The sequence below is a fragment of the Lacerta agilis genome, chromosome 7 (assembly GCF_009819535.1).
Source record: "Lacerta agilis isolate rLacAgi1 chromosome 7, rLacAgi1.pri, whole genome shotgun sequence".
In the NCBI taxonomy this organism is placed as follows: Eukaryota; Metazoa; Chordata; class Lepidosauria; order Squamata; family Lacertidae; genus Lacerta; species Lacerta agilis.
Window position 1 is genome coordinate 61,441,251 of NC_046318.1, and position 21,140 is coordinate 61,462,390.

Sequence of the window (21,140 nt, forward strand, 5' to 3'; positions counted from 1 at the left end):
CTATACATAGAAACAAAAGAATTAGGCCATTAATCCATCTAGCTCAGTATGGTCTACATGGAGTGGCAGTGGCTCTCCAGGGTTTCAGGCATAGCTCAGTAGGTAGAGCACGAGACTCTTAATCTCAGGGTTGTGGGTTCAAGCCCCACATTGGGCAAAAAGATTCCTGCATTGCAGTGGGTTGGGCCTTTTCTGGAGTGGCTCCCCGTCTGTGGAATGCTCTCCCCAGAGAAGTTCGCCTGGGGCCTTCCATTATACACCTTTAGGCGCCAGGCAAAAATGGTCCTTTTTAACCAGGCCTATGGTTTATTTGATTGACATCCTATGCCCTTTTAAAATGTGTGTGTGTGGTGGGGTGTTATTGGGCTGTTGCTGTTTTTATTTTTAATATGTATTTTGTGATTTTTTATTCTGTGAGACCTACGGGTATAGGGTGGTATATAAATTCAATAATGATAATGATAATGATAAATGACATACGTGGTCCCTTGCAACTATATAATTCTGTGATTTTTCCAGCTGTACCTGGCAATGCCAAAGATTTAGCCTGGGATTTGCTTCATGCAAAGCAGGTGATATATCACTGAGCTTCCCCTTATGTAAGCTTATTTGTATTTTGTTGGTAAGTTACTGAGAAGATTTCCCAGCCCTTCCTTTCAAGAGAAAACCTGCTCTCACACCCTGAACCATGTAATCCAGTGCAAACTATTCAGTTTATAGATGATTTTAACTTTTATTTTACCCACCACCACCAAATTATTTCCTGTAGAAAGTTCACAGAAAGATCAACATAAGATTAACCAAACCAAAATGGAACACTTCAGTCCCAGAAGCAAGCCAGTTAACATGTAAGTGAACAATACATCAATGCCAGTTTTATAAAGGGAAATAAAAAACAGCCACCTTTTTTTTAAGGGGGAAAAATCCCCACCTTTTCTGCCAGCGTTGTCAGGACTGGGAGAACAGCACCGGCAGGAACCTCACATTCCTGACCAAACCCTCTTGTACACAATACCTCCTGAATGAAAGGAACCCAGGCAGGGCAGAGATAGCCGACTGTCAGGAACCGGCCCTGACGTTTGTGGACAGACAGGGTTGGCTTTGCAGGATGTCAGAGCAGCAAACTGCAGCTAGAGATACTGGACTTTCACACACTTTCAGATTGGATGTTTTGCTCTTCAGGTAATTAAACAAGGAAGCAGGGTCTGATGGTATGAGCCTGACCCCGGCGGTGTGGCTCCATAGTTCTGCATATCAACTTCCGCAAGAACTGCCTGGAGCATCAACAGAATCTTCTATGTGCTCCTTCTTCCTCCCCGCCCCCTTCCATCCTCCTTGAAACAAGTCTCTTAAAGTAATAGCCAATTTTTCAAGTAGTATGTTTTCTCATACTTATAAGTGCAATTACTTGCACTGTGCAAGCAGCCTTACCATCATTTGTTTAAAAAGAAATTGGGGTGGGGGGTAGAGAAGCAAGGATGATTGTTCTTTGGTAGACATTCTGCAAAATGTTGCCAGCTATTGAAGCAACTTGGGGGTAGGTTATATATTATGTATCTAATGAGTAAACAATGAATTAACATCAATGGGTGTCATAATGGCTTTTTGCGAAACACCTGCCTCTGTAAGAAGTATTGCAGAACTGACATTCTGATACTGTATTGCAAGCCTTCTTGTTACTGGAGAAGCAATAGGAAGTCAGCTATGATGGAATTGTAGAGTTTTCTCTCCCTTTGTTCAATTTCCCTCTGCCACTCAAGATTTTTTTTTTTAAAAAAATCAGCTTCACCCTCACCCACAACACTAACAACTTCTGAATGCTTTGAAACGCAACATATGACTTGCAAAACAATGTCGAAGCAAACACAGGGACAGCTTTGCAATTGACCTAATTTCCTGTTTAAGATGCCATCTGAAACAAAATAGGGTGCTTTTAAAATAAAAAATAAAAAAATAAAAAGCTAAGTAACGTATTCTCCTTTGTCTCAAGAATCTGCAGAAGGGAACATGGGCTGAAAGACGAGAGAGAGATGGAAGAGTACAAAAGCAGGCTTGCTTGTCTGTGTTCAACACAAAGAACATTAAATGAAAACAACTGGCATGCTGCCAAATTCCTATAGAGGCAAAGAGATTCAAATAAATTGATTTCACGCATCACACTGACCTGGGATCAGCGAGCAGTGGTACAATATACTCAGAACTCTGTGTGAGGCAAAGCCCATTAATGTTATCAGACCCTTAGTAGATTACCAAATAGAAAATGCTCTTTCTCTCTTTCACACATACAAGAATCCCTCTAAAAAGATAAATTGTAGGCTGAATTAAAATACATTTTGTTTTAAAAGTTACAACGCTCACCCGCCACACATATCATTGGTAATGATAGCTGCAAATGTTCTAAAGACAGGTTTTATTGTATTCAATATCTATTGTTAAATGCACCCCACTTCCCCAAGTGGTGTGACGTTCCAGAGATGGTGTTGCCGGGTTTAGTTTCCTGTGGATAGGAGAGCACTGGAGAGTTACGGAGTCTTTGTCATATTTGCTTTATTTACAAATATACAAGCAGAACATGAGGAGAGGCAAACAAGTGCTCCTTCGAGGCAGCTGCCTCTTCAGACAGCACACTTGTTTCACCTAGAAACCCATTCTTTCTGCTTCTAATCCTCCTAATGTCCCTCTACCCCTTCTCTCCCTTCCCTCATCTCCTTCTAAGATACAAAGACAGACCCTCCAAGTGTCCTTATTTTCCAGGGATAGTCCCAGATTTACAGAAGCCATCCCAGTTTCTGATTTGATCCTGGAATGTCCCACTTTTCCTTAGGATGTCCTTGTTTCATCAGATAAATGTTGGAGGGTATGGAATAGCATGTCTCCAGGGCTTTTTTTCAGCTGGAACTCACCAGAACTCTGTTCCGGCACCTCTCAGGTAGTCACCATTGCCATTGTAAGGGAACAAGGGAGGCGTTCATGGTGAGATCTGGCACCTATTTTCCTAGAAAAATAGCACTGGGTGTCCCTATTTTTAATTGGAGAAATGTTGAAGGGTATGGAAGAGGATGTCCCTATTTTTATCGCAGAAATGATGGAGAGTATGTAAAGAGATTCCATCTATGAGGAAGCCATTTCCTGTTAGCCCCACTGATGAAGTAGCAACAACCAGCAAATTTGTCTAACAAAGGATAGGTTGAGACAGCCATTCTTACCCAGTGGTACTGTACTAACAATCTCACAAGCCAGTTGAGGCCCAGCTTACCTTGATTCCATTGCGCTGGCAGTGCAGATGACAACTGTGAACCTTATGTGGCGTGCAACACAGTCTTTCTATGCAAATTATTTCAATTCCTTACCCCTATGGTTATGATTCGTGGGTTCCCACTTAATTTTATTTTGATTTTAAATGTGATTTGAATTGTATTTTAAACTAATTGTTTGATTTTGTGTTTTTAATGTGTTATATGTTTGGTGTTAGCTGCCCTGAGTGCGGTCTCGGCCGGGGAGGGCGGGGTATAAATAAAATTTATTATTATTATCATTATCATTATTATTATTATTATTATTATTAGCCTGTGAGGGCCCAATGTGTGCCACCTTCCCTTCCTTTTACAGAAGGGGAACAACTGCATTAATCAGGTCAGATCCTGATGCTTGTGTCCTCCATGTGCAGGGGGAAGATTTGTATGGATCAAGCCTGGATTATTATGGGGGAGGGTATGTACCTGCTCATTCAAAACTCAAAAAGATCAGCCAGCTAGGTAAAAGGATGAAAAAGAGCACTTGGATAATTAGGAGCTTTCTTTTCACCTTTCCTCCATTTATACACAGGACAAGTAACTGTGTCAACACTGGGATTTCCATTACAGCACAGTATCTTCAACAATAAAAGGGATTCTCATAAAGTTGGATGCTCAAAATCATACAATAAGCACAGTTAAAAAGGTAAAGGGACCCCTGACCATTAGGTCCAGTCGTGTCCGACTCTGGGGTTGCGCCGCTCATCTCGCTTTACTGGCCGAGGGAGCCGGTGTACAGCTTCCGGGTCATGTGGCCAGCATGACTAAGCTGCTTCAGGCGAACCAGAGCAGCGCACGGAAACGCCGTTTACCTTCCCACTGGAGTGGTACCTATTTATCTACTTGCACTTTGATGTGCTTTCGAACTGCTAGGTAGGCAGGAGATGGGACCAAGCAATGTGAGCTCACCCTATCGCGGGGATTTGAACCGCCAACCTGCTGATCAGGCAAGGGAATTCCCTACCTGGCTTTAATCAATACCAAGAACAAACTTAGTTGGTCTCTAAGGTGCTACTGGAAGGATTTTTTATATTTTTTATTTTGTTCTAAAACCAGTTGTCTCTTATGTACCAAAGGGAGTCATGCTTCATTTTGGGGGTGGGGGGTGGGGAATAGACCACTGCAGTCATACGACATTCTGGGAGAGATTGTATATAATAATAAGCAACTGTTGCTAACAATGGCTGGGCTTCCTTGCCCACAACAATGTTGATAACAGAAGGAACAAATTCACTGCCTCAAAGAGTGAATCCAAGAGCCACATTAAATGCATGATTGAAGCAACTGATTGGGGTTGCAGTGAACTGTATTGAAGCTCTCCTTCCATCGCTTCATCACTGTCCCAATAACAAAAACCCACCACCACTAACTACTAGCAGTTTTCTTCCTGGGACAAATAATTTAACAGAGGCTATTTTTGTTGGGAAGGAAGTTTAAGCCACCCCTCCTCATGGTCCCAATCCTGATCTCCGCCCACAGCTACTGTTTTTTAATTGCAACCATGCAATTAATGTACATTGTCGTTTGCTATTCAGAAGCATCTGCTTGTGCCACATCAGCTGCCACAAGAGGTAGTGACAGCCACCAGCTTTAAACTCTAAAGCAATTAAGAGGTCAAAGTAAATTCAAGATTTGTTATAACAGAGTAACAGATAGTGAAAACTTTTCCAGTATTTTCTTGACTCTCCTTTGCCCTTTCCAAGGTAATTGCTTTCCAAATGGAATTATTTTCTTCCTCTGCAATTTCTCCTACATTTTACATAGTCTTTATACTATTTTGTTGTTTCTCTAAATCTGGAATCCTGCCCAGCATTTTCTTATAGGCTCAAACAGGAAACTGAACAGAATGGTCACCTCTCTTAATTGTTCCAAATCAACCTGGCTTACTCAGACAAAATGTGTTTTTGTGAGCCAAAAATCAATTGTGCACAGAACTTCTAATTTTCTATACATTCCTGTAGCTGTTAATTTGACAAATGTCTCTAAAATGCTTTTATACTGTATTTTAGATGTTAAACTGTTCAATATTTCAACACAATGCTATCCAAACTCGGAGCTTCCTAAAATAATAGTGGGATGCACCAGAAATAAACAAAGAGCACACCAACAGGGAGTATGCACAATATGATTCAGTTCAAATGCAACACCAAACCATGGTTTGTTGTTACATGAACAAGCCTTGGGCTTATAAACTCCCTTTCGTCTTACTCCCCCTGCACATTCCATTTCTTCATGGACTACTGGTTCTTGTTAATCCATAGTCTGTCACAACATCTGCCAGCCTTGTATGCTACAACTCCCACCAGCCCTGACCACAGGCCAGACTGAAGACAGATGGAGTCCAAACCATCTGATGGCACTAAGCTGAAGAAGGCTTGTCTACCATTTCAGCTGAACTGTGCAGACTGGTTTGCAGTAGTTTTTTATTCTTCTTCAATCTGAATATACGGTCGGGGAATCAGGGAAGGCATGAGGGAGAATGACCACTCCCCACATCAAAAGGGGGGCGACTTTTGCATGGTCGCGTGCAGCCTCCTAGATCCCAGTGTGGCTCCTGGTAGTTTGGACTGGCTTCATCCTCCCCAGGCTGGATACATGGAGGTCTCCGCCTACCTCAGCCAATCACCCAATCCCACCTGGGTAGGTGTTGCCAGGGGATTGGCCAGGTAAGGGGAGGGACCACCTGCACACACAATAGGAATTTTCCTGCATTGTCAGGTTTCGCCTTTCCCGTAGCAATTCGTCACAACTTTAGCGGTTTCAGGCCTTGGGCGGAATCCTTTAGTCTATCTTCCTAAAGGGGGGGGGCGTGAGGCGGTGACCCATGCCCCCTTTGTGGCGGCGATACCAGGGTTCCCATTAAAGTGGTCTAGGGGGGAGGTATTGGCCATATGCCGAGAGGTTGTCATTACTCTCCCCCTCCAGCGGCGGCGAACGGGGGGTGGGCTCTCTGCTTGAACATATGTTCTCCAGAGCCAGCCCAATCCCCACACATTCTGAATAATCCTGAAGTCTCCCAGATCCCTGGCTGGGGACTGGGAAGGATAAACGTCCACTGCCTGAGCCAAGGTCTCCCTACATCATGAAACTTAATGAAGTTGTGGTCAATTTTAATCCCATAGCACGTTGTCTTGCATTATTATTCCGCTCAGGGGTCGCCTGGGGTTTGGGGGACTCTGCCTGTCCACACAAAAAAGGTGAGGGAGAGGTGAGGGACCCAAGAATTAACTGAGTAACACTGAGCAGAGATAAACATGTTGCCAAAGTTAAGTGCTTTTAAGTCCCACTGGCTTCAATGTGGAGTCAAACACTTATGTAGCCATATATCTCTCCCATGGAAATTATTGCATTTAAAAGTGTTGAGCTTCAGCAGGACTGAATGCATAGTGTGTGAACTACCCTAAAAATACTGCTTTTCTTTCAACATGCAAAATAACCTGTGTGTTTATCTTTTTCGTCATCCATTTTGGTGATTCGTTAATGTAACTCACACCAACAATTAACATAATGCCAGAAAGCCACAATCATTTCTCACATGATTGGGGGGGGGGGAGAGAATTCTAGCTATAGGAGAGCTGATGACATTTCCGTATCTAAACATCCCAAAATACCCTTAAATGTCTCTTATGGATAAACAATCTTTCAACAGTAATTTCTGATACAGTCACACAACAAAGAAATGACTCCTTGATAACAGAAGAAGTAAGGAATCAAGGCTTAAGGAAAAGGAATCTAGGAATGTACACTAAACCCAACAAAAGTATGGGGAAAACATCTGTTTTAAAGCTCAGAAAACAAAGGGGAGATTATTACCTCCAGTAGTCAGAACAGATATTATTTCCATAGACTCCTATGGGCAGTAAACATGGTGAATTTTCTTTGCATAGGATTAACACTGAACCCTTTTCAAATGCACACATGCACAACTGGATGTCAGATCAAAGAAGGGTTGGGTGATATCATGGATACACCAAGAAGCAACTGGTGTATTGTTTACCGTACCGTACTGTTATTTACTGTAGGTGCTAAATAAATAAAGCACTGCAAGACCCTTCTATGTGGGCTGGCTCGCAGAATAATATTGTAAGGTAAGGAAGAATTAAATTTTTGTGGGAGAGGGCTAGTTGCCTTCTAAATATTATCTTAATGTATTCCAGTGGGATGGATGCCTTATATTTTGGTTAATCTGACTGTTAAGATTAGGAAAGCTTCACTTTGTTAAAGAAATGATGGAGGATTAATAACTGCACTTTCGTCCCTCCACCATTATCCTCAACAACCCTGTGAGGGAGATTAGAATGAGCGACAATCACTGGCCTAAGGTCACCCACTGAGGCTTCTAAACTTTGTCTCCCAGGTCCTAGCTCACTTAACATCTGTCCATCTTACTCCACATTATGGAAGGGAAGGTGTAGAAGTGAACAAGTTGGCGGGATGGAGATACTCTCTCCCTTCAGGGGCATATACCCTGTTTCTTGCTGTGTAATTAGAATTTCATACGCCTATTAGCATATGCCACAACTCAACTATGTCTGCCTGGCTGGTTGCATTTTGGGTCCTATTCTGGATATCTGGCAGATGTATTTGCCTTCCTAACAGATTTCCCACTATGTTTAGGTAGTTTGCAGCTCTGCAAATTATAGCTTTTGGATACTAAATCTGTCTGACCCATATTTATTTTATTTGGTTTAATATGTATTTATATACCAATGAAAGCCAATGCATTGTAGTTGTTAGACGACTGAACTAGAACCAGAGGCAGCCATGTTCAAATCTCCACACACCCATGAAGCTCACTTGTTGACCTTGGCCAAACACTGCCTATCAGCTTAAGATACCTCGCAGGGTTGGCGTGATGCTGAAAGCCAGCGAGAAACATGTACACCACCTTGTGTTTTTTGGAGGAAAGGCAGGATAACGAATGTAGTAAACAAGACACTCGGGTAAATAATATGAAGCACCATAGCTTTTTCCCCCAGCCAGAATTCACTGGAACTCCAGCACCTCTCAGATGGGCGCCATTGCAACGAGGGAGGTGTTCGTGGTGAGTTCCGCCACCCCTTTTTCTAGAAACATAACACTGCAAAGCACCATTATTATAATACAGCCTATACTGGTATTTTACACCTTCCTCTTCTTTTGCAAATTAGTTATTATTACATTTGTAAATGGCCCTCCCTCCAAAGTGCTCAGGGCAACGTAAGGTAGGTAGAGTTTGAGCACTGAGCCCAAGGTCACCTAGTGAGCTTCATGGTTCGGTGGGGATTTTACCCTAGGTCTTCCTGGTCCTTCAAATATAGGCTGCTTGTTACTGTCATCTTTAGATAAGCAGATATGGAACCCAAGGCATCATTATTGATATTTATGACTTCAGTAACATGTGCTGGGAGCAGTAGGTCAGTATTAGTAGCAACTGCCTGCATTACCAATGGCAATCTTTAGTAACAAATAAGAAAAACTTTTTGACCATCAACAGACCACCTTATTTAACTTAGCTCCATATCTCTAAGGCTGGGGTGGGAGGAAACACTGATATTTCAGCCTAGCTTCGTGTCTGGTTTTCATTAGCAAGCAGATAAAATCTGACCCTTAACCATACCATTTGAAAGGGCAACTTTTTAACAAACACAAAGGATCTAGTCCACTGAACTTGGAAGAAGGTTGTTGCATGCATTGCTATCATATGACTCCCCCCCCCCTCCTCAAATGCAGCTATTGGGCTCCAGAAAGTGCCTGACAGCACTGCCTCTTAATTTGCTTGACAAAATTTCAATTCAGTTGAATTGAATCGGTGGCCAAATTTTCAACCCGGACGCTGAATGCACGTGCTTAGAAATCAGCAGATGCTTTTAGGATTCAGATTTTATTGGTCTGTCTTTCAGAATTTAGTAATCTACTACCTGTTATAATCCAATGAGAGGTACTCATTTAAAACACATTTTTTAATGGTGGAAAAAAGCAAAGCACGTGCTTAACGCTCCCAGGGAAATGGGGACTTTTAAAAGCACTTCCTTACAGCAGGTCTGGTCGAGTCATGAAAAGGGCAGAACCAGATGTTCTCAAATGTTCTCAGGCCTTTCTGAAGGCTGCACTAGTTTGCTAGGACACGTTCTAAAAATGAAAAATGACCACCATCCGCAAGGTATTTTTAATGGAACCTTGATGGAACGAAGAGGCAGATTATGAACTTTGGAAAAGAATCACAGCTCATTGGTAGAACACAGGCCACAGATTCAGTCCCCAGCATCTCTGGGTAGGGCTGGGCCGGGAAATATTCTCTTTCTGGAACCGCTGTCAATCAGTGCCAACAATATTGAGTTTGATGAACCAGTGGGTCTCACTTGGTATAAGTTTCCTACAGTTCCTAACATGCAACAAGGTCCCATTAGGTGAACCATCTGTGGGAGTTTCAAGGGAACTGAAAGGCATTCCAGTAAGATGGTGAAACTTCCAGTAAGCTGAAGTGTTAGTTACAGCTGCTCCCATATGAAATAAGCATGAAAAATGACTCTGGGCAGAACTACAAGCAAATATAGTGTTCATAGCTTGAAGAGATCAGAATGGCAGGAAATAGCTACAGTTTTTCATGGACTGCCTCCAAAAATATTTGAATCTATTGCGGCTTTCATCTGCAATGGACATACCCTTTGTACTTTATATACACACGTAAGTATAGAGCAAAACATAGGTTCGAAATATAGTTAACCTTTCGACTCACGTGAAGTTTTCAGTCATTCAGATAAACCCACATACCGTAATACTGTCAGGAACATCATCCAACCCTCCACACCAACAGCTTTAAATGCAAAGTGGACATAGCCCCACAGTCCTTAAACCTCTTAATCTGCATTGGTCTCATTAGATTTGTTTCTGGGTAAGTGGACTGTGACGTAAGTATTAAATAACTACTCATATGTACCTCAAAGCTTGCCAAATCTATATATGCAATGGGATTGTGGCACCTCATCTTGCAGCCTCTCTCAGCTGTACCTGCCCCACATGTGCATTTACCCTGAATGGCATTCAGTGATGTCCACTCACTTGTGAAATGGGACTTTGTTGCACACACCCAATACCTGTTCCAAAGCATATTGTGAGTGGGGGGGGGGAGGGTGGACAACAGGGGAGATAGAAGGTAGAGGACTGTTCGACAGTGGAATTTGCTGCCAAGGAGTGTGGTGGAGTCTCCTTCTTTGGAGGCCTTTAAGCGGAGGCTTGACAGCCATCTGTCATGAATGCTTTGATGGTGTTTCCTGCTTGGCAGGGGGTTGGACTGGATGGCCCTTGTGGTCTCTTCCAACTCTATGATTCTATGATTCTATGACCCCCACCGTGTAAGCAGACGCCTGCTTTTGCAAAGTTGGATCTTTGTAGTGTTGGTAATAAAGTTTATGCTGAAGGTTGTCCCAACTGTCTCCTGCTTCTCTAAAGACCTTCCCTCCTTGCTACCCCACAGGCTTATAACCACATCACAGAACACCCTGTGCCTTACTTCTTTCAAATCCCTCTTCAAAATCCACTTTTTCTGTGAAAAAGTTGCTTCCCTGCCTTCCTTCCTTTGTACCAATGGGACCTGTCACAATTCAACCCATGATGGGAGCCTCTCAATTGTGATACAGTACTACAAAACCAGAAAGGAGGGAGGGGGTAGGATTCCTACCCACTGGGCCTATGCACATTATATTGTATGAAAGCAGACATCATTTCATTTCTTACATCCAAAATGTGGCTGTAAGATGGGCTGGAGGTGGGGCAGGAAGGGCGTGTGCTTGTGTGTTACAAATCTACTCCCTTCCTCTCAATTAGGCTATTCATGCTTTGAGATAAATATGAATAGGGCATCTCTGCACAAGTTCTTCATGCTTACCATCCAAAATCTGAAAGCCCTACAAGGTTAGATTCCAAGGGAGGGGTGGGAAGCAGATGGAATAACAAGGGGAAGACTGAAAGCACAGTTAGAGAGGGACAAGGCACAATAAATAAAATTAATTTCTTTCTCATAAATAGCATGTTAATTACAAATCTGTTCCTTACCTTGGCAAAATTCAAAGTTCCCTTTTTTCCGGCAGTCACCTATTACTAAACTCAGTGCTCTCCAAGTGTTTCTTTTGACAGATATCATTCTCCACCAATCGTCCTGCTAATTTCCTCTCCTTTTCTGACTGGGACAGATATTACGTTCACCAGCCCAGAGATCAATCTTTTCTATTGACAACAACAAAAGGAAAAAAAAACGCACATATCACAGCCAGTTTGAAGCACAAAGCCCCTTTATTGACATGCTATCTATCTATATCTATATCTGTCTATCTATATATTTAACAGAAGTAGTAACTTTAATCCTAAAGTAACTTCTTTATTATTGCATTTTAAAACCAATTCTTTTTTAAAAAAATTATTATTCCCAGAGGGAAGGAGGGAAACCAATGCATATACTGTGAATTACAAACAAATCAAAAATCAAAACTTAACTGGGTCAATTGTTCATAGGAAAGTAACTTGTATCAGGTCAGATTATATTTCCATCAAGCTCTCCAAAGTTTCAGGAAAGGATTGTTCTTATGGCTACTATCTAATCTTTTTAACTGAAGAAGTCAGGCATCAAACCTTCTGCACACAAACTTGTTCTTTACCACTGAGCTATGGTATTACCTCCATATATTACCTCCTGCTATTTTATATAAGGTCAGAATTTTTACCAATAACCCCCAGGATTCACAAGCTACTAAAAAGAAGCATACCCAGTCCTGGGTCAATGACGCTATTATTTATTTATTCATAAATATTTTTAAACTTCTCCTCGTGCTCACATTCGAGAAGCATGATTAAAATAAAATGAATGACATCAAGACACAGGTAGTTTTAAACTGTTGTTGGTGGTGCATTTTATATTGCTGTAACACCCACTAACCCCATGGATCTTCTGATTATTACAATAATAAATACAAGAAATGCAAGAAAACATATTCCCATTAACTTCTACGGAACTAGTCAAATGCTCTAAACCACTTTGAAAGTATTATACTGCCCAGCTCTGTAGCTGCAACTGTTTCCAAAGAGCTGCTGTACTAATATCCCATTTACTGTACTTCAACATGGTTTGCATACCATAGCCAAGGAATTCCGAAGTGTGTGCCAGGGCACCCTTAATATGCCAGGGAAAATAAAGCACCCATCAAAAAGAAAAGGCTGCATTATTACACGAATCCCTCCTCTTCACTTGCCTCCTTCCAGTCAGCATCTGCTGAGGGAGGGCAATTATGCTGGGTCTCTTTTTCAGGCCTGATGGAATTATTTAACCACTTCCAATGCAGCAGCACAGCAGAATTATTCCCTTTCAGTAGACGCTTCCCATTGCATTGTGCATTCATTCAAACCCAGGAGTGGGGGACCTTTGGCCCTCCAGCTGTTGCTGAACTACAACTCCCGTCTGCTCTGGCAAGCATGGCCCAGGGATTATGGGAACTGTAGTTCAGTAACATCTGGAGGGCTGAACGTTCCCCACTCCTGGTCTAACAAATAGATTGCATCCAACTATTTGTAAGAGCTGTCTGACAGAGGAACATTCTCCCTCAGGAGGTTGTGCACTCTCCTTCCTTGGAAGTTTTTAAGCAGAAATTGGATGGCCGTCTGTCATGGATGCTTTAGATGAGATTTCTGCATTGCAGGGGATTGGACCAGAAGACTCTTGGGATCCCTTCCAACTCTACAATTCTGTGGTTCTATAACTACATTATAACTAAAATAGGCCTACTGAAACCAATGGGCTTATGTTAAGTGCAGTGGTACCTCAGGTTACATACGCTTCAGGTTACATACAGTGGAACCCCGGGTTACACACACCCTGGGTTGCGGATGTTCGAGTTAAGAACGCCTGCAACCCAGATGCGTTTCCAGAGCGCGCGCGACCCCCGGAAATGCTTCTGCACACTTTGCGCATGCGCAGGAGTGCTCAAATCACGCTACTTCTGGTTTTTCGAGGTTTTTTCCATGCGTTCAGGATACACACGCCCGCGACCTGGAACAGATCGAGTGCGTAACACGGGGTTCCACTGTACTCCGCTCACCCAGAAATAATGCTTCAGGTTAAGAACTTTGCTTCAGGATAAGAACAGAAATTTTGCTCTGCCAGCACAGCGGCAGTGGGAGGTCCCATTAGCTAAAGTGGTGCTTCAGGTTAAGAAAAGTTTCAGGTTAAGAACGGACCTCCAGAACGAATTAAGTACTTAACCTGAGGTACCACTGTATGTGTTATGGATATAAGTGGGTCTGCACTGACTTAGTTGGATACAGCCCATTAGGTAGACACATAGGGAATGCCAGAGGAAGCCTTTAGTCTGAAGGCAACCACAGTGAAGTACAATCCACCACCCTGGCAGGCTGGCAGGCAGTAACAGCAGCAAGAAGCATCCACACTACTCTGAAGAAGGACCAGGCAGCTGGGAGTCATTAAATCCCCCATCATGCCCCAACAAAGCATGACTCCTGAGCCTTGAGGGAAATCAAAATGATAAAGGGGAACTCAGGCATATAGGCTTCCCAGGGGCATCTAGCTGGCCATGTGAGAACAGAGTATTGGACGAGATGGGTCTTTGCCTGATCTAGCAGAGGTCATCTTATGGAGGGAAGGCATCAACAGTGGGCCCTGACAGTTGCCCAAAGATGCCACATGCTGACTCTGGGGCTGAGTAACTCTTATTCTTTCCCTTTCATGTTTAGAAGTCAAATTCTGACCCAGTTTTAAATTCAAAAAAATGTGTGTATCTCACACATTAAGCCAATCTTACATGTGTTGCTTATACAGGTGAAACTCGAAAAATTTGAATATCGTGGAAAGGTTCATTTCTTTCTGTAATTCAACTTAAAAGGTGAAACTAATATATGAGATAGACTCATGACATGCAAAGCGAGATATGTCCAGCCTTTCTTTGTTATAATTGTGATGATTATGGCGTACAGCTGATGAGAACCCCAAATTAACAATTTCAACTTTGGGGTTCTCATCAGCTGTATGCCATAATCATCACAATTATAACAAAGAAAGGCTGGACATATCTCGCTTTGCATGTCATGAGTCTATCTCATATAATAAACTCCAGTAGCTAATGAAAACAATTGCTTACATAAATGGACTTTTCCACGATATTCACATTTTTCGAGTTTCACCTGTAATGCAAAAGTATTTCAGATATGGGGCAGCCTAATTAAATAAACAAACATATAAACTTGCAACAAGCAGATCCTGAACATGCAAAAGCATGTGCTCGTTTGAAAAAAAAAATACAGCCTAAATATATTCCATAAAACATCAGTGTCTAGTGAATTAGATCAGAGATGACAGTCAGTAAATAAATATAGCTAAAAATAAAGATGGGCCTGGAAGGCATGATAGTATTCTGCCCTGGGACTTCAGGATAGAGGAGAATAAAAATATTGATATCCTGAAATCTAATGCCATATAAAGCAATGTGTTTTCTTGGTTCCACATGAGATGCAGTCCAATGTGCTATTTCAAATTCATTTTGCTGGGCTGAAGCAGCAATACCTTTGTTTACTGGTGAATGTTATTTGCCCAGTGTAAACATATTTTCATAATAAGCATATACCCTGTCAGAGACTACACTATGGGCAGCTTCCTGTCCAGCTTTTTGTTGACAAATTTCACCAAATGTTGAAGTTTTCAATTCGATAAAATACTGTATCCTTTATATGTTTAAAAACAGTTTAAAAAAATATGTTACTCAGTTGCTTAACTCAGTGAATGATCTTTACCAAAATTTCCTTTTCAATCTATGCAAACCTAAAAGATCAACTTTCATACTTCAAATAATCTTCTTATAACATTTGTCGTTTTCTATAGTTATTTTATAGGATTAGGAGGCAAATTAATTTAGGATGTCAGCATCTAATACCTTTGATAACACTCATTGTTTGACCTAGCATGCATTTCACAGATTTGTGCAAGGAAAAGGGAATTTGAAGGAGACCAAACAGAAAGGTTTTTTTTTCCTTAAAAGTATATTGATATATCTTTAGTGCAAAGTGCATAATCTGAATCACTGATTTCTCATTTCACAGAAACCTCTGACAATGTTAAGTGAGTGGAATTTCTCCACCATTTTGTAAACTGTATGCAGAGCCACACAGTTTAATTAACATCTCCATTAAATATAATATGATACACAGCAGCCATTTGTAAGGCAATCTGCATTTCATTCATTTTACCCCATAATAGTTAGGCACACACACACACACATCATTTTTGTTGTCTAACATATTAACTCTTGCAACTAACAGGATGATTGAAAGGTACTCAAAAGCTCCCTCGCTACTCCTTTTGAAATAGAAAGCCTTAAACAATTTGTATTTCTCCAGAAGAGTGGCATTAAAAAGCTCATCATGTTGCATAACCATGGAAATAGTGAAAAACATACATTCCCAAACAAATATTACTTTTTCTCAATGGTATGAAGTAATTAAAGCCATATGTGTAAATCTGTGATCCATGCAGTAGTTCAAGCTGCAGCTAATAGAAAATACAGCGAATGAACTCTGCCATATAAAAGATTCTTGTTACAGAAATATAATGTGAAAACCAGATGGAGACAGAAACCCTTAATCACAGATGGGAATGCAATCACTGGCATACAGAATATTTTTTTTTTATCAATCTTAACCATATGCAAAATGTATTTATTTTGTGCAGAATGCAATAACTTGAGAGAGCCTTCTATTTGAAATCAGTTAACCTTGTAGTCAAAGCACTTTTATCTCCACCCCTCCACTCCCTTCCAAGATACTCGGCTGAGCCAAGGTTTTAAGAAGAGGAGTCATTGGGCCTGGCAAATCAATCTTGCAGCAGTTTATCTTTCAGAAAATTTAATAGGATCTAAAGACTACACATATCAGAATCAACATAAAAGAAAATCAAGTGCAGTTACCAGTTCCTGTATTGCTTAGTTGCTGCCAAGAACCCCTTCATCACCTAAGCACACACAGGATTGTATTACCATGGAGTTAAGTCTTTTTCCTCTAGCAGAAGTGCACAACTTGTTCAGCAACAGAAAACCACATGGGAAATACACCAGAAGGAAGACATGTGCAGCTCTTCACCAATTCTACTGGCATGTAATTAACACAATATGTGCATCACTCTTTATTTGAACCTAACAGGTACCAAATAACACTTAATGGCCATAATTTTTCAAGTAAATAAAGTAAATGTTATACACATATTCTGAAATTTAGGCAGAATTGTGGGCATAAGCCTAGGCAAACTTCAGGATCACATCTTCTCCTACACAAGGACATCAGAAGCTTTTGCTTGTTATTTTCTTCTGAACCCAATGAAGTATGATTTAATTTTAACTGAAGTCAGTTTCAAACCTTCAGTCATCAATCTGGCTTGTTTCAACAAACTGTAGTTAAGATTAGCCACGGTTTAGAGTTTGGATGTAACACGGAAGTGTGGTTAATTAAAAGCAGAAGACAATGTTCAAATATATAAAAGGATGTCATATAGAGGAGGAAGAAAGGTTGTTTTCTGCTGCTCCAGAGAAGCGGACACTGGAATGGATTCAAACTACAAGAAAGAAGATTCCACCTAAACATTAGGAAGAACTTCCTGACAGTAAGAGCTGTTTGACAGTGGAATTTTTGCCAAGCAGTGTGGTGGAGTCTCCTTCCTTGGAGGTCTTTAAGCGGAGGCTGGACAGCCATCTGTCAGGAATGCTTTGATGGTGTTTCCTGCTTGGCAGAAGGTTGGACTGGATGGCCCTTGTGGTCTCTCCCAACTCTATGATTCTATGACAATGCCATGGTAATCCACCAGGTTCAGTTTCTGATATTGTTGTACCACTGGTGCAGATATATAGCCTGAATCTTCTGTATGTCTGATTTTACTAATTCCTCCATTCCTTCATAGTCATGGGAGTTTCTTCCACCCAATCCCCAGATATATTGCCAAAATGTCACCAGCATCAATGACAAAATAAAATAATAATAATAATAATAATAATAATAATAATAATAATAAGTCATGTCTATGAGAGAAACTCTTGTGAATCTGAAGGAAGGAAGGAATTTGTAAACACTTTTAGAGAGCCAACGGCTTTTTATTTTTCCTACTACAAGTGTTTTTAAAAGGTAAAAGCCATTTCAAGCAGCTAAGAAGTGTGACACTTACCATGTGCTTTTAAAATGAGTACAGAAATGTTCCTGGAAATGAGTCGCAGGGACAATACACAGAAAAATGAGCAGCCATCACTACCGCCCCCTTCCCCCAAATACTACTGCATATAATGTTACAGTGTCATTTAGCATCATTCTCAGGAACATTTCCAGTCCCTATTTTTAAAAGAAATTTTTTATGAAATGGGGGAGAAAGGAAAAAGCTCCTAGATTACCTTACGTTTCCCCCCCCCCCCCCCGAAAATGTGCCTTTCAGCTTCTGACTTTGCAGCAGAGAGTCCCCCACCCCCATTAAATCTCTAGAATTTGGTTGGGCTGAAACACTGACGGCAGCCGTAATTAGGCAATTTTTGCTGTTAAATGAGTCTATTGCCCATTTCTACCCCGTTCTTATGTAGCACCACAAGGATAGCTTTTAAAAAACCTTATTGGGTGTTCCTCTTCAACAGCCCTGGTTCAAATGATAACGGTTGCTTATTTCTGCCTCTTCCTTATATAGCACATATTTCAAAAGCAAACTTTGAAAACCTCCCAGAATGTTCATTCTTCTTTATCAGCCTAGACTTCAAATGATCTGCAATCAGGGTGGAATCTACACACATATATAAACCTTTAACCTTTTAAAAAATACATTGAATTTTCCACAAGGCTCACCACTGTCATCTAGTGCCGCATTGTATATTGCACTTAAAACGTTTAATTTGAAGCTGTATAGCTAAGTCCCAGTTTTCACTTTCTAAAACGGAAGTTCCAGAACATTAACATATTGTTAAAAGCCATTGACAACACAAAAAGGCAGAGGCTCTCTCTTTCAACACAGATCAGACTACGGCATGCACTAGGACTCCAGCACAGTATCCCAGATCAGAAGGGATTACTATCAACATGCCCCCCACCTGCAATTCCTCTCCTGTAACATCCCCCCTTTGTCAAGCAGCAGGTACAAGAATGCACTTAAACTGAGAAAACCAAGCTACACTGCCTACTACGAAAGTTACAGTGGTTGGCTAACAAACCAAGCCAAAATTTGCGGAAGAAGAAGAAGAAGAAGAGGAGGAGGAGGAGGAGGAGGAGGAGGAGGAGGAGGAGGAGGAGGAGTTTGGATTTGATATCCAGCTTTATCACTACCTGAAGGAGTCTCAAAGCGGCTAACATTCTCCTTTCCCTTCCTCCTCCACAACAAACACTCTGTGAGGTAAGTGGGGCTGAGAGACTTCAAAGAAATGTGACTAGCCCAAGGTCACCCAGCAGCTGCATGTGGAGGGGTGGAGACGCAAACCCGGTTCACCAGATTACGAGTCTACTGCTCTTAACCACTACACCACAGTGGCAGAACCTTAGAAAAAGTGAAATGGGCGGAACCTTAGAGAAAGTGAAATGGCACACCAACTCAAAGGAAGAAAGGAAGAATTTGCCCCAAGTTCTCTACACAGATCTGGTGGTTAGGAGTGGGGCAGAATGTGAGGAACAATGTTTGAGAGATGATCTCAAGACCTGAAAGCAAGCTTAAAGTGCCCTTCATCTTGATAGAACAGCTGGCTCAAAAGTGCTGAAAGAATTCAACTTGCTTCTTGAGAACTTCTCCATTTCTGTGGTTCAAATAAAGGTATCGTTATCATTATCAGTTTATTTACACACCACATTTCCAGGTGATGATCAATGCAGGTCAGAAGAAGAGTGAGCAAGTTAATATACATCAGGAATGGGAAACCTCTGGCTTTCCAAATGTTGTTGGACTCCAACTCACATCAGCTTCAGCCACCATGTCCAATGTACAGAGATGATTTGTAGACCAGTAGCATCTGGAAAGCCATTGGTTTCTCTACCCCAGTATTGATAACCAGCAGAAGCAATTATAAATATATCAAAAGCATTTCATAATAGTAGTTAAACCCACATTAGTTAGTTAACAAAAACATCATGATTAAAAAATGCCCTAAACATATGAAAAGCTTTCCTTTCTGAAATAAGAAAACGATTTGATTTGGTTTGGAAATAGTTATCAGCAGCAAAAAATACAAGACTGTAAGTACATAGCAATTTAAACCAGTAAAATTTGAGAACTATCTAAACAGCAGCGTTTCAAAGAAGCCAAAACATGCACCAAATTGGAGTGATGCTATCTAGGCACGTTTGGCAGCAGAAGAACAATTTGCAGTCGGAGTTAATCAGGTGCAAAATGAAAAATAAGTGAAGAAAAAAAATTCACAACCTACAAGAAACAGGCTCTTTATTATTTATTTCTCTCCTGCCTTTTATCCAAGGAGCTCAAGGCAACATCCACTGTTCTTTACCCTCTTCCCACATGTGATTCTCAAAAAAGCCTGTGAAGTAGATTAGACTTCAGGATTTGACTGGTCTACAGTTACCCAACGAAATTCATGACACTGCAAGAATTTGAACCAGAGTCTTCCCAGTCCTAGTCTCTAATGCCAACCATTTCACTCCATTTTTTCTGTTTTCCTCAGAACTGTGTTGTGGTTGCTGGCATCTGTCTGTCTCAAAGGACAATGGAGTGCACTTCCGGGGGTGAATGACCTCCCTGGGGCACAAGCCTGGACAATATGTATGGAGGTCCTGGGCTGCCCAGACAAGACCCCTCTCTCGGCCTTGCTGATGTCGTCCAAAGAAAAACAGAGCAATATGTTTGCACAGCTTGGCTGAAGGAATTGCCAGAAGGAGGCGTACAAGGCGCCATTCAACCATCTTAGGGACTCCACTATGGATTTGTGTAGGGTTTACTCCTTAGCCTTATCTTCTTCCAAAGATATGACACAAGGCAGCAGTTTAGTGTCAGAGTTTTCCTTCTCCTAGATGGGCTACTTTCCCAGGTTGACGAACCCCATCTGCCCCTCACTTCCCTCTACAGCATGTGCAGAAACTGCCTTCTTTACCATTGGACCCACTGTTGCTCTCATCTGTGTATAGCCAATGGGCTGTCTTCACACACAGGAAAAGTCCCTAACTCCCTAAAGGTTTGAGACCCATTGGCTACCCTACCCTGATTTAGCTGGCCAGTCAAAGCCATTCCCGAAGTGTGGCCACTGTCGCATGTTTACAGCTTCTAGGAGCTGCAGGTGAGAGCTGAGTGCAGGGTGGGGACCAAAGGTGGACAAACAGCCCCAAAAGGAGCATGAGTAGTACCTCTCCCCTAACACACCATACACTGTACTGTAATGTAAATGGGGAACTAAGTCATCATTATTGGTAAACAACCTTCAACAAACACGCACACACACACACACACAGAGAGAGAGAGAGAGAGAGAGAGAGAGAGAGAGAGAGAGAGAGAGATTAAGCTAGAATCTTAAAATCACACTCCAGACTTTGAAAAATTATCTTTAATTCAGAGAGATCTCCAATCAGGGACACTAGAGAGATACGCTAAGCTTGCTGGCAACACACTTCTCTACTGAACAGTGATTCAGCATCCGTGAGCAATTATAACATGAAACATCACACCTCCAGTTTATCATCTGGTTTGGAGGACAGCCAACTTCACTCAACCACCACCACTGGTAATTTAAAGAGCTAAACTGAGAATAAACTAAATATAACAACACAAGGGGATTACAACATTTCAAATGGTTTAAGGATAATTCTAGGAAGAAGAAAGGTTCTACCTTGTCTCTTGGTAAGAATTAATATTTATAAACT

General features: G+C 41.5%; 1 protein-coding gene across 6 annotated transcripts in view; it reads right to left on the reverse strand.

Moving 5' to 3' along the window:
* RUNX1T1 (RUNX1 partner transcriptional co-repressor 1) overlaps positions 1 to 21,140 on the reverse strand; it is a 143,227-nt gene that overhangs the window by 104,118 nt on the left and 17,969 nt on the right. For 4 of the 6 annotated variants that reach the window (XM_033155552.1, XM_033155551.1, XM_033155554.1 and 1 more), the window contains one exon: positions 11,328 to 11,498. The exons of the other annotated variants lie outside the window; for them this stretch is intronic. In XM_033155552.1, the coding sequence (XP_033011443.1) occupies positions 11,328 to 11,415 (88 nt within the window). In that variant the 5' untranslated portion in view covers positions 11,416 to 11,498. The remainder of the gene's footprint in view (positions 1 to 11,327; positions 11,499 to 21,140) is intronic. 6 annotated transcript variants of the gene reach the window in all.